At 42.7% G+C, this 25,289-nt stretch overlaps 1 protein-coding gene across 3 annotated transcripts in view; it reads left to right on the top strand.

Moving 5' to 3' along the window:
- The window catches only part of CTPS2 (CTP synthase 2), a 100,576-nt gene that overhangs the window by 63,601 nt on the left and 11,686 nt on the right, over positions 1-25,289 (top strand). For all 3 annotated transcript variants that reach the window (XM_047075946.1, XM_047075945.1, XM_047075944.1), the window contains exons 14-17: positions 104-200; positions 15,941-15,996; positions 18,871-18,967; positions 24,451-24,595. In XM_047075946.1, coding sequence (XP_046931902.1) covers positions 104-200; positions 15,941-15,996; positions 18,871-18,967; positions 24,451-24,595 — 395 coding nt within the window. The remainder of the gene's footprint in view (positions 1-103; positions 201-15,940; positions 15,997-18,870; positions 18,968-24,450; positions 24,596-25,289) is intronic.

Below are 25,289 nucleotides of genomic sequence, written 5' to 3'. Positions count from 1 at the left end.
ACATCCTTACCCAACCAACGATCGTTACTTTAAAAGTAAAGCTTGAAATTTGGGAAATTACATTTGTATAAATGGCAAAACCGGACTTGTTTTGTTTTCTAAGGTGATTGATATGCCCGAACACAACCCTGGCAATTTGGGAGGAACAATGAGACTGGGAATCAGAAGAACTGTTTTCAAAACTGAAAATTCAATATTAAGTAAGTGTCTACGATCGTTTGTTCTCTCAGAGGTCGGGGCGGGTGGTTCTCGTGGCTCTGTGCAGACACAGCGGCAGTCAGAGTCCTCTGGAGCCCACGCCGCCCCTTCCACCTCTCCAGCTTCCCTTCCAGTAGCTCCAGGTGCTGTGACTCTTTATCCCACCTGTCCCATTTGCCTTTGCTGCTCCTCCTGCTTTCCCCCTAGTCTCCCCGGAAGGCTTGGTAGAAAGCCCGTGAAGGCCCCTTCTTATTTGACCGCCACGACACCGGGCCCAGCGGGCTGCTCTGTGATTTACCGATGCTCCTGGAGATGACCTTGCACGGGGAGAGCCCTGATTCACCCACTTCTTTCCAAGCCACAGTTTTCTCCACTACAATGAAACCAGCTAGCTCCCTGTTTACTTCTTTGATGTCTGACTGGTGTCAGCCACTAATTTACAAACTTCTTAAGGAGTAGAGCAATTAAGTCTGAGAAGTATATTTCTCTGTTCCCCCAGCAGCTTTAGGTCGGGGAGAGGAAAATATGATGTGGCTTGCCATCTGATATTTGCTCATCTTTCACTCCCGATAAGGTTACTCTAATTTCTGTGGAACTTATTTTCATAGATTAACACATTATATGAGACTAACATAAAGCAAGAAAAACCCCAGAGCCCTGAATTCAGTTTAATAAAGACATCTTGAGTGCCTACTCTGTGCCATATGCACTGTGCTAGATTCTGCAGATACAGTAGTGCCCAGGACAAATATCAGCCCTGTCCTCCCCCAGGGCCTCAAAACAAGTGGAAAGAGTGTCATGAAAGGGAACATGAAAGGTGCTGGAAGGGCCGGAAGCAGGGGAAGGGAACCCAGGTATCTTGGGTGTCCAGCATCATTCCCATGAAGTTATAAGCATATCTTAGAAAAATGACTTCTTAACGAAGAATAAGACCAGAAATATGAGTTTCTCCTTTATGGATGGTAAACAGCTTCTTTTAATTTTTTTAAGTTTATTTATTTATTTGGGGGGGGGAGGGGCACGGAGAGAGGGAGAGAGAGACGCCTAATCTGCACTGACACAGGACTTGATCCCATGAACCCGTGAGATCATGATCTGAGCCGAAATTAAGAGTCCCGCACTTAACCGACTGAGCCACCCAGGTGCCCCAGTGATAAACAGCTTCTAAGGAATATAAAGCTTCCTAGTAAGAATGAAATTTAAAAAAGAAAAGTTTCAAGGCACATTTCTTTACTCTTTCTGGATAAGAAACCATTGTTCTCTAAGTGACTTTTTTCTTTAAGAATATAAGAATTTTTTCTCTCTGTGGATATTAGTAGTGATTCTTCAGCTTTCAAATGTTTTCAAATACTTTGAAACTTTGTTCAAATAATTGCCTAAGAGACAAAAAATGGTTAGTGAGAAAGTTAATGTTTTAAAATTGTATCTGTTTTATGTAAAAGAGTCACTGCTAATTGTACTAAGCTTCTAAAAAAGAGCATTGTCTTCAAAATATTTAAAATTTTGATCTGTCTTGATAGAAATAAGACTGATTTAGGATTTGTTTTTCTTTACAGTAGGCATAAAAGTAATGTCGATGATTTTTATGAATCTTGAATACAACAAAGCTTTACAAAAGTAACGGGCTGACTAGAGAACAAAAATCCTTGCTTTTAATTAATATCTTTTGCCTACTTTGAAAAAAAATTGTAATAGCTTTATTGAGATATAATTTACATACCATACAATTCAACTACTAAAAGTATGTAGTTCACTGTTTTTTATTATATTCACAGAGTTGTACAACTACCACGACAGTCAATTTCTGAACATCTTTGTCACTTCGAAAAGAATCCCTGTTTCCTTTTAGCTATGACCGGCCCCCCTCAGTCCTAAGCAACCATTAATCTACTGTCTCTGCAGATTTGCCTGTTAGGAACACTTCGTATAAGTGGAACCATATGACATATGATATTTTGTGTTTGGCTTATTTCATTTAGCATAATGTTTTAAGGTATACGTACAGTGTAGCACGTATCAGCACTTCCTTCCTTTTTAGGGCTGAACACTATTTCATTGTATGGTTAGACTACATTTTGTTGATATGTTCATCAGTTGATGGACATTTGGGTTGTTTCCGTGCCTGCCTTAATTTTTTTTTTAAAGTCTATTTTATTTATTTTGGAAGAGGGAGAGAGAGAGCGCAAGAGCAGGGGAGGGGCACAGAGAGAAAGGGAGAGAGAATCCCAGGGAGGCTTCTCGCTGTCAGCGCAGAGCTGGACGCAGGGCTCAAACTCATCAACCATGAGATCATGACCTGAGCCGAAATCAAGAGTCCAACGCTTAACTGACTGAGCCACCCAGGCGCCCCAGGCCTGCCCTTAAATTTAAACTGTGCTTCATAGTTTGCAAATGTCATATGAGTGTGTGAACCTGTGAGCCTCAGGATGCATAAGGTTTTGCCCTTGCACTTGTGTCGCGTTGGAGATGAGAGATACGAATACGACCACTGGCCATGGCTGTATTGAGTGTCATAAAAATATAAAAACAAATAGCACCATAGTATCTTGTGGATTTCTTCCCCCTAGTTGGCGTATTTCTTTTGCAGCATTTTTTCTCTAGTCAGCCCATTACTTTTGTAAGGCTCCCCCCACAGCCCCCTCATCAGCATATTTCTGCAAAATGGAACAAAATACATTTGCTTACATTGCTTCTGAAAATAATTTATAGTTTTTATGGAAAGCATTTGATGCTATTCATTCATTATTTAAATTTGATTTATGGGCCTGTGATTGCAGTGCTCTGGGTTGAATGGAAAAACAGAAAAGTAAAGGTTTATTTTTGTTGTTGTTGTTGTTGTTGTTGTTGTTTTTAGTAAAAGAGAATACTTTGGAATAGGACCAAAGCCTAAAGATATTGGTGGACACAAAGGCTGGATTACTAAAGTGATTCTGATTTTTATATTCATCAGGAACAAATTCCTTTTTTTCCTTAGAGTCCTTAGTTCCCTAAGGTTCATGAAAACTAGGAATTTGATTTTTCTTTTTTCTTTTTTTTAACCACTTTATTGAGGCATGATTGACATACAAACAGCTATACATATTTCATGTATGCAGCGAGATGAGTTGAATTTGAGTTTTTGGAAGTGGAGACTATAGGTATAAATTGATTTGGACCAAAGTACTACTAATCATCATTTGCTCTATTTGTAAGAATTGTGTTCCCAGAGGCTCACTCCTGTCCTGCGTTCTGTATGTGTGTGTTGTCCTTGTCTACAAAGGCTTTTGCTTATTAAAGGACTAATGACAGTGTGGGGGGAAATTATCAAAGCTGGTTCAAAGGTCTTCACAAACAAGATATTTTTCTAGACTGCATTTCTCTAGCACTTCACCTCAGTATTAATTGCATATTCATGATCTTTTCTTTTCTTTAAATGTTTATTTATCTTGAGAGAGAGAGAGCACGTGCAAGCAGGGGAGGAACAGAGGGAGAAGGAGAGAGAGAATCCTAAGTAGGCTCTATGCTGTCAGCACTGAGCCCAATGTGGAGATCGAACCCATGAACCATGAGATGATGATCTGAGCTGAAATCAAGAGTCAGATGCTTAACCGACTGAGCCACCCAGGTGCCCCTACTGATTCATTTCTTATTTCTAAACACTTCAGGATGTTTCCAGCATTTTGTTAGAAAAATGGTAATGTGAACATCTTGACACAGTGTTTATGTTCTTTTGATTGTTTCCTTAGAATAGATTTCCAGGACTCGGACTATTAGGTCAAAGGGTGTGAACACATTTATGACTGATAATTCTGCCAGATTGTTTGATGGAAGAGGTGAACCAGTTCATAATGATGTGAACTACACTGTACTGTTCTTGCTTTCTCTAATCGCTTTGCTAGTGTTTTTATCATTTGTCTTTTTGCTTTATTAGCAGAACAAAAAGGACCCTTTATTATTGTACTTTATGTTGCATTTCTTTTCATTACTACATTTCTTTTTCATTTTCTTTCCATTACTACATTACTGCATTTCTTTCCACTACAAAGTGGAAAGTTCCCCCACCCCAAAATGTTGGTTTATTTGTGTATATGCTGTCCGTGTTCCCATCAACACTTAAACATGGGAAGGGAGAGATCTACTAGCCCAAAGTCTATTACCTAAATGGTCTAAACCAGAGGTTAATAAACTTTTTCTGTTAAAGCCCAGAGAGTAAATATTTTCAGCTTTGGGGTCACACGATCTTTGATGTAACTGCTCAACTCTGCCATTGTAGTGTAAAAGCAGCCAGAGGCACATATGTAAAGGAACAAGTGTGGCTGTGTGCCAGTATACCTTTATTTATGGGGGCTGAAATGTGAATTTCATGTAATTTTAATGCGTCATGAAATATTCTTTTGATTTTTTTCTTCCACGCATTTGAAAATGTAAAAACCATTCTTCATTCGAGGGCTAAACATAGTCAGGGGATTCCTGGTTTGCCTCGGAGTTGCCATGGCTCGCCAAATCCTAGTCTATACCAAGAAGCACAGGCCAAACGTGGTGTAAGTCCCAGGCAGTAAGGCTGTTACCCTCCTGGGAAGTACTCAGGGTATCTCCCCACTTGTCTGCTTGCCTGCCTAAATATACCACGTAGTGACAGGATGAGGCTCATGGTCAGTGGGTGGTCAGAACAGGCCTGGACCACTCTTCTCACATAGTTTCTAGTCTTCTACTGGAATGGGTGGCCCTGACCTCACAGCCCACCACTATAATCACTCTCCAAAATGCGACTCCTAAAGCATGCATTTTAGGGTGCCCGGGTGGCTCAGTCACTTGAGCGTTGGACTCTTGATTTGGGCTCAGATCATGATCTCACAGTTTGTGAAATTGAGCCCTGCGTCTGGCTCTGCGCTGACAGCTCGAAGCCTGCTTGGGATTCTCTCTCTCCCTCTTTCTCTGCCCCTCTCTCACTGACTCACTCTCTCTCTCTCTCAAAATAAATAAGTAAACTTAAAAAAATGTTTAAAAAAACATGCATCTTACCACTGGTGAATTCATTAAACAGCTCTATATGCCCTTCAGATCTGTAGATTTCATTGCATGTAAATTACATACCCTCAATTTTTCTTTTTTTTTAATTTTTTTAACGTTTATTTATTATTGAGAGACAAAGAGACACAGAGCGTGAGCAGGGGAGGGGTAGAGAGAGGGAGAGACACGGAATCCGAAGTGGGCTCCAGGCTCCAAGCTGTCAGCACAGAGCCCGACGCGGGGCTTGAACTCACAAACCACAAGACCACGACCCAAGCCGAAGTCGGACGCTTAGCCAACTGAGCCACCCAGGCGCCTCACACCCTCAATTTTTCAAAACCACATTTTATCTGGATACATAGATGGCAGGACTTGTTTCACAGTGACATGCTTACTTGGTTGATTAACTCATTAGATGACATCTGAAAAGCAGGGCGAGATGGTGCAGAGCAGGTTAAGTATTAAGTGGAGTGCTTTGAAGAGTGAGAAATCAAAAATGAGGCATGACTGGAGATGGAGTGGGTCAGGCTCAGGTGAGAGAGGAACCAGGGAAAGCACCAGGGAACTTTTTTATGAGAGGGTTTTAAGACTCCAAAAATAAACTTTATCGTTTTGCTTGTGGCTCTCAACTGAGTGTGAGAGATGGGGATGTAGTAAAATACAAAGCAATTCAGACAAGGTTCAGAGCTCTTTAAGGGGACGGCTGACAACTTGTTTGATGGTTATAGTTTCCAAAATATTACCATCCCCAGGCTTCATTTTTTTAGTCAGGTCCCAGATATGTTGCTGAGGCATCCAGGAAAGGGAGCATGTCTTTGTGCTAAGTGTGTTCTTCAAACCAAACTGCCACCTACCAGAAAGAACGTGCTTTTCAGACCGTGCAGGTAGTATGTTTTAATACTGCACAATCTGGGGGGCGCCCGGGTGGCTCAATCCATTGAGCATCCAACTCTTGGTTTCAGCTCAGGTCAGGATCTCACAGTTCGTGGGATGGAGCCCTGCATCAGGCTCCGAGCTGACAAGGAGCCTGCTTGGGATTCTATCACCCCACCCCACCCCTCCCTCTCTGTCCACCTCCCCCACTCTCTCTCAAAATAAATAAATAAACTTTAAAAACTACTGCACAATCTGGTATGTTTATGCACTGGTAGGGATGCTAGAGTAGACTCAGTTTAAAGCAATCCCGTATTTGATGTGCAATTTGAGAAACTCTGTTCTCCAAACCAACACCCAAATGGTCGGGAGCCCTTGCTTTTAGAAACAGGAATGCTGTAGGGGTAGAAGAGTGCAAAGCAGACCTGAGCACTTGAGGTGGGGTGGGGGGTGCAGGCAGAGGAGGGAAAGGGCCACCCCATGAGCACAGTGCTGGGCGGTGGGGTCGTTAAAAGCAAGTGGATGATGGGGTGCCTGGTGGCTCAGTCGGTTAAGCATCCGACTTCGGCTCAGGTCATGATTTCATGGTCCGTGAGTTCGAGCCCCGCGTCAGGCTCTGTGCTGACAGCTCAGAGCCTGGAGCCTGCTTCAGATTCTGTGTCTCCCTCTCTCTGACCCTCCCCCACTCACACTCTGTCTCTGTCTCTGTCTCTCTCTCTCTCTCTCAAAAATAAATAAACATTAAAAAAGTTTTTTAAAAAGCCAGTGGCTGCCATTTTGCCCTGTAGGGGTGTCCAGTGCAGTGGAGAATGTGGCACATTTTGAGAGGAATTAGAAGCCCTCTGCAGTGCAGTCTATCCAGCTGGAGACCAGGTCCTGGTGATTTCCCATCAGAATTCTGAGAAGATGACCCTCATCGTCAGGGCAGATGACAAGGGAAGGTGAGACTTGACACAGCTGTGTCAAGCTCCTGAGCATGATGTTGGCAGCAAGTGGAAATTGAGTGCTTTAGGAACAGACTCACTTCCTTTTGGGGATCTTCTTTGCATTTCGTCAGGATGAGGAGGAGGACTTGACTAAAATGCTTGGCCCTGCTTCACTCTAAGGGAAAAAAAGGTTTTGTTCGGAGAGAACAGGCAACAGGCCAACCAGGAAGTGTTGAGTGAGTGCCCGCATTAAGGATCTGGGCTAAATACGTGACCTTGGAGATACAGAGTGGTCAATCTCCAATTTGAAAGCACTGAAAGGCAAGGGGATAAGGTGGAACAAATTTTCACCGGCTAGACAAATTGCTTTTGCTTTCTTATCTCTTATCAAGGCATTGATAGAGAAAAACAGCTTCTAGTTCCTGGTGTGGTTAGATTGTTAGGAGGTTTAGGAAAATAATCACGCCATACAAAAAGCTTTGGCTCCGTTAATGAGGTGATTTACAAAACAATCTAAAAGAAGTCACCGGGGATTTAGGGAAGTTGCAAGTCCATGGCACGGTAATTTGTCGTGCTGAGACCAATGGGAGCATGCCAGCTGGCGAGCCTCGCCGCCTCCCTGCCGGTGGTCCACTGTGCGGGGTAGCTCTCTCCCCTGCTCCTTCCTGCCTTTTGCTGGGGAAACCATTCGCTAGCGTGTTTGTGGATATGGGGACTCACAGGTCTGGGACACAACAACAGAAGGCATTTATGTGACCCTTACTGGACTGGCTCTGTGCCCAGCACTTCACCCATGGGAACCAGTGGAGAGGCCAACAGCCCCGCTACAGGAGCCACACTGCCCCATCGGAGGCCCCCCCAGCCCCAGCTCTCAGTACCTGGCCGTGTAGGTGCTTACACTACAGTTTCTGCATCTGCAAAACGGACACCAGAATGCCTCCTGCCTCAGGGGGTTCTTCTGAGGGTTAAATCAGTTATGCATGTGGGTCCTTCAGTGCCCGGCACAGAAAAGGCACTATTTCAGTGTGGCTGTTAGGATCGTTAACGTGAAGGGGATATTGTCAATACGATAAGACCTGCATGTCTCTCAAAGTTCTGGATATGACCTAATATATATTTTTTAATGTTTATTTATTTTGAGAGGAAGGGACAGAAAGAGAGAGAGAGACAGAGAGACAGTGTGATTGAAGGAAGGGCAGAGAGAGACACACACACATAATCCGAAGCAGGCTGCAGGCTCTGAGCTGTCAGCTGAGAGTCAGATGCTTAACCGACTGAGCCACCCAGGCACCCCTGGGTATGACCCAGTATTCAGAATGGGGGGCCCCACTACTGGTATAGCCACTGTGGGAAACAGTATGGACGTTCCTCAAAAAAAATTAGAAATACTATATGATCTAGTAATTCCACTACTGGGAATTTACCCAAGGAAAACGAAAACACTAATTCAAAAAAATATATATACACCCCTATGTTTCTTGCAGCATTATTTACAATAGCCAAGATATGGAAGCAACCTAAGTGTCCATCAACGGATGAATGCCGAAAGAAGCTGTGGTACGTTTACACAGCGGAATATTACTCAGCCGTAAAAAGGATGAGATCTTGTCATTTGCAGCAATATGGATGGAACTAGAGGGCATTATGCTAAGTGAGATAAGTCAGACTGAAAAAGACAAATACCATATGATTTCACTCATAATGTGGAATCTGAAAAAAAAACAAAACAAATGAATAAACAAATGAAAAGCGGAATCCAGACCTATAAATAGAGAACAAACTGATGGTTGCCAGAGGGGATGGGGTGAGGGGTTGGGCAAAATGGGTGAAGGGGAGTGGGAGATACTGGCTTCCAGTTATGGAGTAAGTAAGTTATGGGAATAAAAAGTATAGGGCATATATATAGTCAATGGTGAGTGAGTCAATGTGGTGAGCACAGCATAACATAGAGATACTGAATCATTATGTTGTACACCTGAAACGAATATAACATCGTATTTCAACTATACTCCAATTAAAAAAAAATTTAATTAATATACAAAAAAAAAAAAAAAGAATGGGGTCCTGCGATGGCAGTGGGAGGGGAGAAGCGGTGAGCCTAGGGTGAGGACGAGCAGACCTCCCCGTCGTTCTAGTCTCTCTGCTTCCCACCTGCTAATAGGGACTGGCAGAAGCATAAAGAAAAATCTAAGAAAAGAGATGTTAAAAATAGGATAAGAATACTAAGCCGGGTGGAGGGGAAGAGATTCGAGCAAGGAAAAAACTGTAGAGTTAAAGGCAAGGAATCGCATTTCAAAAATAGAAAATTAGCATTTTTATACTAGCAAATTGAGGTAAAAGATCATGAAAAACAAAACTAGGGAAAGAGGAGGAGTTTAGATACTTAAAAGAAATGAGATGTTTTATAAAAACTAAGGAAGCGGTGTAGTAAAATCTAAAAGTAATAAGTAAAGAAGGACAAAGATAGTGGCTGGCCCTGACTGCACACTTTCTAAGCATCAGTAATTAGGACATCATGTGCACGATTTCAGTTATTTGTTTCAACACCCCTAGGACCCAGGCGAATTTTGCACGAGAGAGAAAGGCATCTTAGCCAGGTTATTTGTTAGAAAGTCACTTGGCTGATTTCTGAGCCTGAGCTCTTGACCACCTCACTATACCAAATGGCTGGACCTTAATTAAAGGGGGAATAGAAACACCCAAACAGCTTGCAGAGCTGAAAGCTGCCTTGTGCTGAGAGACCCAGGACAGGATTCCACAGCTTTCCGGAGTGTCTTGTGAAAGGAGAGCAGGGAGAGCAGGAAATGTAGACCCCACTCTGGCTTCTGAGAGCCAGTCTGAAACCACACGCTTGGCTTGAGGAGGGACACACACACTGAATCAACATAGGGCTCAGCAGCTGGGCCAGTAGGACTGGGCTGGGAATGTAAATGAGTCAAACAGCCAGGTATAAGAGATGCCACAGCTTAAGCTCAACAATCAGTGGCAGCTAAATCAGGCCTTAGAGTCAGAGAGGCAGTAGGGAGTGGTGGGGACTGGGGCAAATTGACAAGGACTTGATCCATCAAAGGAGTAACTGCTAAAACTGATAGTCACATGAAGGACTGTGCATTCACTGTTGCCAGTCGTCTAAATTTTCAACAGAATCTGGAAATCTGGAGTTTCATGAGAAATCTCATGGTTTCTAAATGTTGGCAATGTATTTAAAGTTTTAAAACACCATGTGTCTGCCAACACTATGCAAGCCAAACACACCACATATCCACACCCTGAACAACCTCTTCGTTGGACAAATACCAGCAAACACTTGCACGTACACAGAGAGTTCTAGCTCCTGGTAGTGCCTAATTAGCACAGGGCATGGTTCTGGACAGTCTTCGAAGTGACTCGAATTAAGACACTCGTGCAGCAGTTAAAAGCTATTTGTGCAAAGGCAAGGCAGTGCTGTCAAGAGGAAAGAGGTAACAAAACCCATCAGGTAGCGATTTTACCTTTTGTCCATGCCATGGGTGATTTCCTCTAGCCCCCTGGAAATAGGAGCTGTGGAGCCCAGGTGAAAGGGAAGGATCAGAAGGTACAGAATGTGGGTCAACAGCATATGGGTGATGGCTTTTAGGAGTGAAAGTGGGGGAAGAAGGAAGGGTACCGCTCTGGGCAGGTGTCTCCAGTTGAGGATAAACAGCTAGTAAACGGGGCCAGCAGAAGGCACAGAGGAACAGAGGTCACAGATGGGGAAAGGGGGAGTTACTGTGGTCCCAACTGAAGACAGATCTGCTGGGTTTTTGAGAGCAGTTCAGTAAGATAGGTTGCAAACAATGCGGATGGGAGGTTTGGATAAAGGGGAAGTTAGGGGAAGAGGGAATGGTGGGGGCAAGAATGGGGCTGTATAAATTTCAGTTTTAAAAATTTTAATTGTGGGGGTACCTGGGTGGCTCAGTCAGTTAAGCGTCCGAGTCTTGATTTTGGCTCAGGTCACGGTCTCGAGGTTCCTGGGATCGAGCCCCAAGTTGGGCTCTGCTCTGACAATGTGGAACCTGCTTGGGATTCTCTCCCTCTGTCTCCTTCCCCTGCTTGTGCTCCCTCTGTCCCTCTTGCTCTATCTCAAAATAAATAAATAAACTTAAAAAATACTTTAATTGTGGTAAAATGCGTGTAACATAAAATTTACCATCTTAATGTTTTTACATGTGCGGTTCAATAGTATTAAGGATATTTACATTACTGTGCAACCAATCTCCAGAACTTTTTTATCTTGCAAAACTGAAACTCTATACCCGTTTAACAAATTCCTATTCCCCCTGCCTGCAGCCCTTAGCAACCACGGTTCTACTTTCTGTCTCCATGAATTTGACTACTCTAGGGACATCGTATAAGTGGAATCATCCAGAATTTGTCTTTCTGTGGCTGGCTTATTTCACTTGGTGTAATAGCCTCAAGGTTTATCCATGTTGTAGCATGGTCAGAAATTCCTTCCTGTTTAAGGCTGAATGATATTGCATTGTATGTATGGACCATTTTTGTGTATCCATTTTTCTGGCCATAGACATTTGGTTTCCTTCACCTTTTGGCTTTATATAGCTTTTTGGAAGGGGAAAATTTTGGCTCTGAAAAGGAGCGAAAAATAACTCAGGTTCAGTTGCTAGGATTACTAACACGAGAGTGGGAGTGGGCAGGATCATGCATAGATTAAGAATATATTTTTGGGGCACCTGGATGGCTCAGTTGGTTAAGCCACTGACTTTAGCTCAGGTCATGATCTCGCGGTTTGTGAGTTTGAGCCCCACGTCGGGCTCTGTGCTGACAGATTGGAGCCTGGAGCCTGCTTCGGATTCTGTGTCTCCCTCTCTCTCTGCCCCTCCCCTGCTCACACTCTGTCCTGTCTCTGTCTCTGTCTCTGTCTCTCTCTCAAAAATAAATAAACATTTTAAAAAATTTAAAAAAAAAAGAATATATTATGTATCGGGGCGCCTGGGTGGCTCAGTCACTTAAGCGTCGGACTCTTGGTTTTGGCTCAGGTCATGATCTCAATGTTTGTGAGTTTGAGGGCAGAGACTGCTTGGGATTTTCTCTCTCCCTGTCTCACTGTCTCTCCCCTGCTCGTGCACCCTCTCTCTCTCAAGAAAGAAGGAAAGAAAGAGAGAAAAAATAATATGTATGAGACAGAATTTACCCAGTAGCAAATTAGAGAAGGAGATGATGTAAATTGGCAAAGTGTTTTTGTTTCTGAGAAACCTATTGTACTTATTATTGGTGTCTTGCTGCCTATGTTGGGAGCATTTTATGGGTTTTAAGACTTTTATCAGTTGCTTTTCTCTAAAGCTTTGCTGGCACTTGGTTCTCAAAAAAAATTTTTTTTTAATGTTTATTTTTGAGAGAGAGACAGACAGAGCATGAGTGGGGGATGGGCAGAGTGAGAGGGGGTACCCAGAATCAGGCTCCAGGCTCTGAACTGTCAGCACAGAGCCCGACATGGGGCTCGGACCCAAGAGCCACAAGATCATGACCTGAGCGGAAGTTGGACGCTCAACAGACTGAGCCACCCAGGCGCCTAACTTCTTAAGTGAACCTTAACCTTATGTGCACTTAATCTCTGTTGCATTTGATTTTTTTTATGTTTATGTTATTTTTGAGAGAGCGAGAGCGAGCATGAGCTGGGGAGGGGCAGAGAGACAGGAGACAGAGGATCCAAAGCAGGCTCTGCACTGACAGCACAGAGCCCAACGTGGGGCCCGAACACATGAACCACAAGACCATGACCTCAGGTCAAGTCAGATGCTTAACTGACTGAGCCACCCAGGTGCTCCTGTGTTGCATTGGATTTTGTCTCCAGAAAGACTAGGATTGAAAGGAAGACTGTTGTTTTGTGGAGGATTTCCCCTGTGGCCAAGATCATGCCATGGTGTGTGTGCGCTTGATAAATCCATCTGGAGAACCGCTCTTCAGAACATGGTATCTCTACCCCTCAGTCTTTTCACTCCACACCTAGATACCCTCCACATTCAGCAGCAGCTAGCATCTTGCCTTGTCATTGACTGTCCTCCTACAGCACTTTCAGTGACAGTGTGGATCAGTGGTTCCTAGCCCGGAATGCACAGGGAGGAGGCACTTTGTAAAAACCCATATGCCCAGGCACTCTCCTGAGAGTAACCAAATCAGAATCCCTGGGGCAGGGCCCCAGAATGAGCATTCTTGGTTTGATTTTGTTTTTAAGGTGTTTTCTTTCTTTCTTTCTTTCTTTCTTTCTTTCTTTCTTTCTTTCTTTCTTTCTTTCTTTCAAGATTTTATGTTAAGTAATCTCTACACCCAATGTGGGGCTGGAACTCACAACCCAGAGATCAAGAGTCCCATGCTCCACTGACTGAGTCAGCCTGTGCCCTGTAAGGTTTCAAATAGAATTGGACTGCTAAGATTCTGAGCTGATTCTCAACATATAGTTTTAAAGGAAATTTTAATTTTTTTCATGGATATGGCAAAGGATTAGTTTTGTTAATTCGTTCTTGACAGATTTGTAAGCCATTGGGAGAGAATTTGAATGCAAAAAACAGTATTTCCAAAGTTCTGAAACCATATTTCATCATATCCCCTGTATATATATTTCTCCCCCATATATATATATATGAGAGAAAGAATGCTTCATTCATTAAACAAATATTTATTGATTACCTGCTTATGTGCTAGACACTGGTTATAAGAATTGAAGGGACAAGTCCCCATCATGTCCATCATCTTCCTGCTTGGATTTCCTAGTCTAGAGATAACAATAGCAATCACATGATTTATTTACAACAGCCCTATGAAATAGGACTATTGTAATTCCCATTTTACAGATGAGGAAGCTGGGGCAGAGAGGTGAAATAATTTATCCAAGCCACATATGCATTAAATGGCGTAGGGGACTGGTGCAGTCTCTGTTGCAACTATTCCACACTGCCATTCTAGAGGGAGAGCAAGCCTAGACAATACATAAATGAAGGGGCGTGGCTTTCCCAATAAAACTTTATTTATAAAAGCATATATATAAATATATATAATTCCTTATATCGTAATGTGGAGATTTTTGCCATTTTCCTCACCATCTGTCAATATTGGCAGGCTCTGTTATTGGATTTCTAGGTCATCTGTTGTAATGGAGAAAGCAGAGAGGAAATTTTGGCCCACAGGAGGAAAAGGTCAATCACAAAGTCAGAGGTCATAAGGGAATCAGGATCCTTTCAAAGTTAGGTCCAGAGCATTCAAATGGTTTCTCTTGTAACTTCACAATGATACATACACTTCTTCTTCTTTTTTTCCCCCCAACTGGGCATTATTGTGCTATTAGTTTCCATTTTTCCTTTCATTTTTATGAACCGATAGTTTGAGTACAAAGGCTCTGTCGTGAACGCATGTGGTAAATATTCACTATCATTAACATCATCACCAGGGAGCTGCATCTATAGGGACAAAATCGCAAATAGAAGTTCAGTTGTGATAAACGATCATATCAGTCATGCGAGAATACAACTGATGTGAGCTTTATCCGAGTCAAAAATCTCAAAGGAGGCACGAGGCATTTGGTCTGTCTTGGTGGGAACACCCTGCCCGCAGCCTCGTGACGTCTTGGAGAGTCTGGTGACCCCCTGCCTGTTGAACTGAGCACTGCCGGCCATTCTGTTGTAGTTGGACAATGCGCTCCAGCACCATTGGCGGGTTTTCTCTGTGTGCCGGGGGTCTGCGTCATGATGGCTGGCGCTGAGGGGGTGGCTCTTGGCCTCTCCCGCTGCTCCAGTGTTAAAACCCGCTTGGTACCAGTGCCGTCCTGCTTCTGCACATGATCCAGGGGGGCCCGCTCTTGAGAGGGGTCTGGTGACGGATGCCACTGCTATCCGCCTGACACTGCCGTCACTGGGCATCCCCCCAGTCACTGTGACCATTGCCAGATTGGTCATGCCCCACATGCTGCCCTGGGCTGCAGCACCTGCAGTGACATGGGCATGTTTTAGCAGCCCCGCACGTGATCGTGAGCCATGCACTCCTGGTTAAGAATTGTTGACTCTTGGTTTCAGCTCACGTCATGATCTCTCCGTTCATGAGTTCCAGCCCCGTGATGGGCTCCACGCTGACAGTGAGGAGCCTGTTTGTGATTCTCTCTCCCTCTCCCTGTCTCTCTGCCCCTCACCTGCTTGGGCTCTCTCTCTCTCTCAAAATAATAAACAAATAAATTTTTTAAAAAACTTAAAAAACCCCAGAATTGTTGGTATAGATGTGCTCTCATTTAATCCAGCAGTCCTCTATTCCTGACTCTGGGCTTGTTTCCAATTATCCGCTGGTAAATAATGAAGCAGTGCACATCTTCATGGTGAACTCTCTTTGTTTCTATTTTCCGGGGTAAATTCTTACAGGTCAAATGTTAGAGTCGAAGGACAGGCTTATTTTTAAGGCAGAGTGCAAACCAATTTGGCCACTACACTGAGGTGGCTGGTGTGGTGGAGAAAGCATGGACCAGGTGCGGGGCGGGCCTGGGCTCAAGACAGAACTGTGCTGCCAGCGGGGTGGGGCCTTGGGCAAGTCCTTCAGTTTCGTTTCCGTTCCTTTGGTTTTGTTTTGTTCTTTTGTAAAATGAGCCCTGTTATGAATCTGCACAGAAGGGATGGTGCAGACGTTACTCCCCCTCTCAGTACTGCAGGTAGGTGTATAAAAGGAGGGCACATCTCTTGGACTCCACGGTGAACTTGTGTAACAGAGAGCTTCCCTTTATGCGATGGTGATGGCGTACTTGAGAATTGTTTTAGGATTTTGAAGCTATTCCTATTCTGTACTGTAAGAGAAGAAAATCTAGATTAGTATCTGGAGTCCAGTTAATTCTTGGGCCTCTAACATATGGATAGAGATCAAAGAGATGTCCCCCATACATATGCTATCGATGTGATTCCAAAACTGATTACTTTGATTTTAATTCCATTCTTGTATCTTTATAGGGAAACTTTATGGTGATGTTCCTTTTGTAGAAGAAAGGCACAGACATCGGTATGAGGTATGGCCCACACACTAAATTACTATGGAATGTAGATGCTTAGTTAAAGGAACTCCGGTGATTACAAGCGGACCTCTGGAAAAGGTGTCCAGCTCTGTGGTATCCATTGGGCTCAGCCCTTCTTGGCTTTTCAAAGGCAAAATCTTTAAGTATCTGCACAAGGGACATTATCAGGGTTCTATGTTACCCTAACTGTTGTCTCCTAGACCAAGGTAAGGTCATCATCTTTATCCTTAACCCCCTGCCCTTTATTTTGGAAGGTTTGGGTAAAGGGAACTTACATCTTCTGAACCGTATGTCTCTCAGGTTAGGGATGCATCTCTGGGTATCACATAATGAGTTCTTTGTTTGGGAACCTGTTTGGAAATCTACATTGAACAAGAGCCTTAGTGTCACATGATTACTAAGAGTGACTGTTGAGATTGTCACATGAGAAGCATAGGTTCCCCAAGATGCAGACTATCTATACCAGAATTAATTGGTGTATCAATTGTGATGCTTTTGGCTGGGAAGAATCAAAATCCCTGCTTGTTATTTACTCAAACCAACCTCAACAGTAAAGAAACTAGTTATATCAGATAATAGGTAGTTCAGAGGCTGGGCAGGCTCCAGGCATGGTATAATCAGGGCTTCTACTATCCCTGGGATTCTCTTGGCCTTACCCTTTTCTGGGTGTTTACCTTGTCCTAGGCTGGTTTCCCTCATAGATGCAAGATGGCTACCAGCTGCAGCTGAGGCAACACGCATCTCTCCTAGACATGGAAGTTTTTCTTCAGTCTGATTGGATCAATACAGATCACTTGCCCACCTCTGAACTAGTAACCATTCCAAAGGCAAAGCTAAACCAGGTTTAAACCTGAGTTCTTGGATCATTCATTAGCCAAGAGGGATAGGCTTATCATGTTGGCTTAGACCAGTCAGGACCAACTTTTAGAATGGGGGAGATGGAATCCCATGGGTCATGTGGGGGTAGAGTAGATGCCAGGACAAGTCCACGGTTCTGTTTTGAGGGAAGACTGCTGGGAGTCGATGCCGGGTAGGCTATCAACAGTGTCACTACAATTAGGGAACACTTTGCTGAGTATAGGCCATTTTTGGTCTTATTTCCATTGGGAACTGGCCTAACTGGTGGGACAAAAACTATTGAGCTGCTTTGCCTAAGTGGTAGCTAGAAGGTGTGAGAATTACTGTGCACACAATACTGTGGCCATCCATTCCTCCATTCTTCTTGTGCCTCTGATATGCACTGGAGATGGGAGGGGGAAGCACACACACACGGTCTCTCTCCTGATAGGGAGCTTACATTCCAATGGACAGGATTAAAAAAAGATAACAGAAAATATATATCAGACAAGGTCCTTATATCTAGAATATATAAAGGATTCTTAGAACTGGATAATAAATAATGGCAAGGATTCTGATTAGATATGTCTCCAAAACAGATATACAAATGGCCAATAAGCAAATGAAAAGATGTTCAACATCATTAATCATCAGGGAAGTGCAAATCAAAACCACAAAGAAATACCACTAGGTATGGCTATAGTCAAAAAAGATGGATAATAACAAGTGGTGGTGAGGATACACTGTTGGTAGGAATGTAAAATGGTGCAGCCACTTTGGAAAATCATCAGGCAGTTCCTCAAAAAGTTAAATGCAGAGTTACCATATGACCCGGTAATTCCATCCTTAGATATATAACCCAAGAGAAATGAAAACATACATGCACACAACTCATATACAAATGCTCAAATGCTCAAAGCAGCATTATCCATAAGAGCTAAAAAAAAAAAAAAAAGAAGGAACAACCAATATCCACCAACTGATGAATGGATAAATAAGATGTGGTATATCCATACAATGGAATTATTTGACAATGAAAAGAAATGAAATATTGATGCATGCTACTACCTAGACGAATCTAAAAATGTTATGCTAAGGAAAGAAGCCAGTCACAAAAGACTACATACTGTATGGTTCCATTAACATGACAAATCTAAAGAGACAATATGGATCAGTGGTTGCCTAGGGCTGGTGGGGAGGTGATGAGGGTATTAGGGGATGATGGTTAGAGGGGATAAGGTATATTCTTGAATCAATTGTGGTCATAGCTGAAATCCTCTGTGAATATGTTAAAAATCATTGAATTGTACACTTTTAGTGGGTGAATTGTATGGTATGTGAATTATATGTCAATAAAGCTGTTAGAAAAAGGAAAAATAATTACAAATTATGAAAACTAACCTAATGTTAGAAAAATAACATAAAAGCCTATGGGGTTAAGATTGAGGACGATAGGTGGGACCCCACTTTGATTTTAGGTGAGCAAGTGCTTTCTGTGGAGAGGCTGAAAAGTTTCGGGAAGGACTAGGGATGAGATGAACGAGGAAAGGGGCTGTGTGCGCCAGGTCATCAACCTGTCATCTGTAACCAATATTCTAGCAGAAAAATTGCTCTAAGCTTCTCCTTAGAGTTTTTATGTAACTATACGTAGAGAAAGCATTGGGGTGAGTCTCAAGGGAAATAAGATAGTTTTAATCCTCAAGCAGATTTGTGATTTGAGGAGAGATACTTAATTACACATAACTCGAAGAAGCAAATATGGTGACAGCTATAAATAGCTAATCTCAAGGCTCCAAGTCAGAAATCTGCATCACAGTCCTTTTTGAATTTCGTCTTTGAGCGACAGAGGGTGGGCTTCTCAGATTTAGGGGCTGTGATTAGCCTGTTTCTCAGGTTCATCATGAGTTTAAAAATAGGCTTTGGGAGCTGGGTATAGAAATGAGCTACTAGTTAAGAGCATCACTGAAATGGATGGACATTTTCATAAGCTGATACTTCTGCCCAAAGACACTTAATTTCTTGTTTTTCCAGGTGAACCCAAGCCTGATCAGTCAGTTTGAGCAGAAGGACTTAAGTTTTGTAGGTCAGGATGTCGATGGGGAGAGGATGGAAATCATCGAACTGGCAAGTAAGTGGGCTTTTTGTTTTTAAAAATTCTCATGGTAAACTAATGTCTATTTGTTGTTATATAGGAAGATACAATTTGATGTTGTATGTGAAGATATAAGTTGAGATTTATTTTCTTTGCTGTCCTTTTCCCCTCTCCTTGGAAATAAATACACAACTAAGCATAAATAATATGACTAAATATAAATTACATGAGAAAACAGACCAAGTGTAGTCCTAATCATTTTGGGGCCCAGTAGTCTGAATCTACCCTAAAATGATACATTGTTCTGAGTCTACCAGTTCCACTAGCAGTATGCTTCCTTACCATCCCTGCCCCCTTTCTGGGCCTTCTCCCGTTGCTAGCCTCTAGGTTAGTTGCTCTGGGAAAGGCAGGCAGCTTGTTATTGAGTAACACTTTGCTTTCTTCCTCCTTTGAGGAAGAATGACCCAGCGCCCTCCTCACTGCTGGTGACTGGTGTTGACGTCTGTTGTGTTTGGGACGTGGGCGCCTCGTTGTACCCTCCTTTCTATATTCCTCTATAGCTGCCTTTCTATATTGCTGTCTGTGGTCAAGTGTGGGCCAGTCATTTGACTTTTGAACACTAGTCGCTGTATCCACGGAAGTTCTTAGTAAGACCAAACAGCACAGAGGGATTAGACTTTCGTTGAGGGAGATCACTGAAGAAGTTGTTTGTGTGTGGCCTGGGACACCCTCGAGAGCATAGGCACAAACCATACACCATTAATGATGAGACAGAGGGCAGTGTTCTCATTCAGAGCTGCAAAGATATGGTAAGCCCATGCTTACAGCTGATCCCTACTCTTTCTCTAAGGTTACTTACTACCTGGCCCTTTACAGAAATGTTTGCCAACCCCTGTTCGGGACTCACACGTATATACTTCATTTAACTAACTTGAACCTAACATGTTCAGTTGCCTGCTTGACCTGTTTATCTATCTGGATATTCTCCTAGGACTTCTAATTCAACTTATTTAAAATTAACTTTACATGCTTCCAAACTAGTTCTTCCTCCTGACTATTTCTGTTATCATCAATCTCCTTGTCCAGTGTTTCTCTCCCTTGCCACCATTGACATTGGGAGTGGGACATTCTTTGTGGTGGGGGCCATCCTGTGCACTCTATGACATGTGGCAGCATCCCTGGCCTCTACCCACTGGACGCCAGTAGTATCATCCTCACCTCCGAAAGTTGCAACACCCCAAACCATCTGCAGACATTGCCAAATGTCCCTGAGGGACACACTCGCCCCGATTGGGAACCACTGTCCTAGACTATCAGGCTTAAAATTGGATGCATTTAGTTTTTCTTCCCTTTTATACTCTCAACTTGTAATCAGCTATCAAGTCCTGTAGATTGCGTCTCGAGAAAGGAAGACCGAGTTTGGGATTTCATTCCCATCCCTCCCACCCTGGGCCCAGTGCGTGGTGACTCCAACCCAGAGTGGTCCTAAAGCTTCTCCCTGCCTCCAGGCTCTTCCCTCTGCAACACCTCCTACCGAGGACAGGGCTGTGACTGTGCAGTGCGTGTGACACTAATTTGTTGGATAAACCAGTCTCATTTATCAAATGCTTAGTTTGTACAGGATACTCTGAAAATGGTAACATGACATTCTAGAACCTATCGTTTCAACCTATCAACTTAAAAAAAATTTTTTTTTTATGTTTATTTCTGAGACAGAGAGAGACAGAGCGAGACAGAGCATGAGTGGGGGAGGGGCAGAGAGCGAGGGAGACACAGACTCCGAAGCAGGCTCCAGGCTCCCAGCTGTCAGCACAGAGCCCGACTCGGGGCTCGAGCTCACAAACCGTGAGATCATGACCTGAGCTGAAGTCGGTCGCTCAACCGACTGAGCCGCCCAGGCGCCCCCCAACCTATCTACTTTAGGCTACAAATATTCGGGACTACTTACTCTTCTAAATGTCCTACTTCTTTTGCCATCTTAGCCCACGTCACATTCCTCTATTTCAAATTCCTTCTCTCTCTCCCTTTCCTTTTCTGTCTCTAATCTGTTCAGGTATTTCAGGAGTCCTGGGGAGGGAGGAGAATTAAAGTTGGCGAAGGCTTCTTTGAATACAGTAACATGTTACCTGGACCTCAAAGAGGGAAAGCAGTGGACACTGCATGCACACTCACTAGATGCTTCTCACTCGACCCCTTGCTAGGGACTCTGCGTGCCTTATTTAAGTGACAAGGCAGGTGATGTTATTCCCACTTTTCAGAGAAGGAGATTGGAGTGCAGAGAGGATAAATAACTTGCCCAGGGCCATCCAGCTAGTCACAGGCACGGCTGGAGCCCAACCACAGCCTGTGACCACCTCTGTGGATTTTATTGTTCCTCTTGTTTTCATTGGACATTCCACTTAAGATTATCAGTCCGTGCCTGAAGTTTTGAATTAGGGTATGGAGATGCATTTCCTGTAGTCTTTCTGATGGAAATGCCTATCATTTAGAATTTTTATAAGGTGGATCACTCTTTGGGGTTGAAGTCTCTTAAATCTTTCTGGCATGTGAGAGGGCAGAGAATTTCTTAAGCAGATAACTATTTGTTTACTTCATTCAAGTACGTACTTTCTTTTAATTCTCCTGGCTCTCATTATTGTCAGCAAATTCTTAGATGCCTCTTTTATCGCCTGGATTTAGATTCCCGTTGATACTTGCAAATCTCGTGCGTGTTGGAAAGGAAATGAGAGACGCTGTGAAATCCTGCAATTTTTAAAAGTTGATTGCAAAGAAATTTATCTTATTAAGGAAAATTCCCCCCAAAGATTCTGATCTTAGCTACCCCTTAGAATCATATCCATGAATCTCAACATTCCTAAAGGGGTTCTAAAAGGAAAAACAAAGCTTGAGATTAGTATAACGTCAGAATGTGATTCAAAGCAATTAAGAGCACTATTTAACAGATATTTTACCTGACTGATATAGAGCATCATGAAAACAAAAACTTTTTAGGTTCTTTCCTCATTTTGGCATATGGGATTTTTTTTTTTTTTATTTTTTTGGAGAAAGTGATTCAGAACAGTGGTCCATTCATTCAAATATTTTGTCCCTGGCTATGACAGACTCATTGCTTGGCTTCTGTGTGTAGTTGTACAAAAAGCACAATTACTGTCTGCTTCTTTCAAAGACATCCCTACATGCTGTGCTGTAAGAGTCATTGCATATTAAATTTAAAGCTACATTGCTTAGTTTCTTTTCTAAGAATAGATGGTTTCTTCTTTTCTTGAGGGGACACATTCCTGGGAGAAGGTAGCATTCTCCTCACCAAGCTTTCTTACCTGAATGTCCCTGTAATTCAAGGAGGCTTCTTCCTAGATGTGATGTAGAGGATTTCTACACTGGATTTTTCTGGACTCAGAGCTGTCCAATTAAACTTGCTGCCATGGTGGCCTATTCTGCCCTGTTCAGTATGGTAGCCACTAGCCATGTGTGGCTATTGAACATTTGAGATGTGCTCAATTAATTTGAATGAATTTAAATAGCCACATGTGGCTGGGAGCTGCCATGTTGTATAGCAAAGCTTTAAATGATAACCTTACAAGAGTGGGCATTTCTGTTCCATCATCATTCCTCACTGTTGTAACTTTGGGTCTCCGGTGGTAAGTGATGGAGATTTGTGATTTTGAATTCCATACTAGATTTTTATTTATTTTTTATTAAAATGTTTTTTTAATGTTTGTTTATTGATTGATTGAGAGAGAGAGAGAGAGAGAGAGAGAGAGAGAGAGGCAGAGAGGCAGAGAGAAAGGGAGTCACAGAATCTAAAGCAGGCTCCAGGCTCCAAGCTGTCAGTGCAGAGCCCGATGCAGGGCTCAAACTCACGAACTGTGAGATCATGACCTGAGCCGACTGAGCCACCCAGGTGCTCCTAATGTTTATTTATTTTTGAGAGAGAACGCGACAGAGCATGAGCAGGGGAAAGTCACAGAGAGAGGGAGACCCAGAATCCCAAGCGGGGTCCAGGCTCTGAGCTGTCAGCACATAGCCTGATGTGGGGCTCAAACTCATGGACCATGAGATCACGACCTGAGCTGAAGTCGGCCGCTTAACTGACTGAGCCACCCAGGCATCCCAGATTTCCATACTAGAATTTTAGTTCATTTGATAAAGCATCTTGTTGAAAGCTTTAAAGTTATATTTACTTCCCCCTATAAAACTTATATTCTAGCATCTTCGGTTTGATATATATAGCAATTAAAATAATTAAAAATTATTTTTAATGTTTATTTATTTTGTTTTGAGAGAGAGAGAGTGCGAGCAGGGGACGTGCAGAGAGGGAGACACATAATCTGAAGCAGGCTCCAGGCTCCAAGCTGTCAGCACAGAGCCTGATGTGCGGCTTGAACTCAAGTGCTGTGAGATCATGACCTGAGCCAAAGTCAGGTGCTCAACTGACTGAGCCACCCAGTTGCCCAAGTTAAAATAATTTTTAAAGTAGGGAATATAGCACTGACCATGTCCTGTACTCTAGTGATTATGGGATAAGAGGGTTGCTGGATTTCTAGAGAGTTGCTTGATTAGGAACTGCTTCCTAATCGGGGGAAAAAACATAGTTTTTGAGAATTCTGATAGGGGAAGGAATTTGCAATTCTGTACAATTTCTACCGAGATTTGGAAATGTTGCCCATTTAATTTTTTCCATTCTAAAACAAGATTCGTGTATTTAAAAGTAGCTGGTAAAGCTACTTTTCTCTTCCTATTACATCTAAGAGAACTTGAATTGTTCGTGTAGGAGATTTGACAACCCTTGATATGAAAATCGCTTAACTTCCCCTCCACCCCCCCCCCAATGATGTAAGGAACATATGCTCATGGAAAAGTTTCACATGATAGGGAAAAGTATAAGGAAGAAAATAAAAATATCTTGACCTCTTACCACCTTGAGCCGTTACCACCATTAACACGTTGAAAGGCCATCCTTTTATCACTCTGAGTCTCATAGTCACAGGAGATAAGTTGGCATAGGCTAAAGTAGGAGTGTCAGTTTAGTTTCATGGTGCCATCTCTGATTAATACCTGCAAGTACTTGCTGCATTCCCTCCCCCCCCCCCCCCCGCCCCCACTCTTCCCTTGGGACAGGTAAAGACCTTGTAGGAAATGGCCTGAAGCCAGCTAAGAGACAGAATGACCTACAATTAGCCTAGAGCGAGAGGGGTTCCATTGAAATGGAGCCAAGGTAAGTCTATGAAGTGCCTTCAAAAAGCAAGCAGACTTTGGGCAAGCAGGATTCATCATTCAAAAGTTTGGCTTGGTTTTGCTCATGCTAGCACCTTGCACAGATAAAATGCCAGATCTCTTATTAAGTGAGATGTGTTTTGCCGTGTGAAATTCTGCTGTGAAGATGACTCATGAAAGTCACTGGCAATGATAGCAGGTTAATTGTCTCACTGTTTGATGTGTTTTCTTGTGAAAAGATAAGACCTTGAAAGCAGCTCTTGTGTTTTTCTGCTTCAATTGCATCATGATTATTCTCATTTCAGATCACCCCTATTTTGTTGGTGTCCAATTCCATCCTGAGTTTTCTTCTAGGCCGATGAAGCCTTCCCCTCCATACCTGGGACTATTACTTGCGGCAACTGGGAACCTGCATACCTACCTGCAAGAGGGCTGCAAACTGTCTCCTAGGTAACCAGCTTACTACTCCTAGCCCCATCCCAAGCTGTGCTTACCAATGTCTTGGGCTTCTTCTTCGTCTTTTTTTTTTTTTTAGGTTTCTCATGAAATTTAATATCATTACAGGATTTTTTTAAAAGTGACGAGTAATTTTTTCTTTCTTAACGATCATAATTTTTTTCTCTGAATGAAAATGATTTCTTCACATCTACAATGGTAGCATGTCAGCTTTCCAAATCATGCTGATGCTGGGTATTATTTTAGAAATTTGTGTCATTTTGATAAGTGAAAAATGGGATTTTTCTTGTGTTGACTCTTTGATTAATGAATACATAAAAATGTTTTGTGTTTATTTGCTTTTTTAGGAATAGCCTGTTCATACCCTCTGTTCTATTTTTTCCTTTTGCTATTATATCCTTTTTCTTACTGATTGGTAAACTCATTATATATAAAGGACATTAATCCTTTCTTAGGTTGCAAATATTTTTTCAAAGTGGGTTTGTTTGACTTTTAAATTGTTAATGGTAGTTTTCATTTTCCCTAGAGAGTTTTCAGTTAGGACTTTATATAGTCTTTATTTGTGTGTGTGTGTTTTTTTTAAGATCCTATTTTTCGGGGTGCCTGGGTGGCTCAGTTGGTTAAGCGTCTGACTCATGATTTTTGGTCAGATCATGATGTCATGGTTCATGGGATTGAGCCTCATGTT

The sequence above is a fragment of the Lynx rufus genome, unplaced genomic scaffold, assembly GCF_022079265.1.
Source record: "Lynx rufus isolate CCGP_SWC_20201006 ecotype Redwood Valley unplaced genomic scaffold, mLynRuf1.p SCAF_14, whole genome shotgun sequence".
Lineage (NCBI taxonomy): Eukaryota > Metazoa > Chordata > Mammalia > Carnivora > Felidae > Lynx > Lynx rufus.
This window is presented reverse-complemented; position numbering and strand designations above follow the sequence as displayed.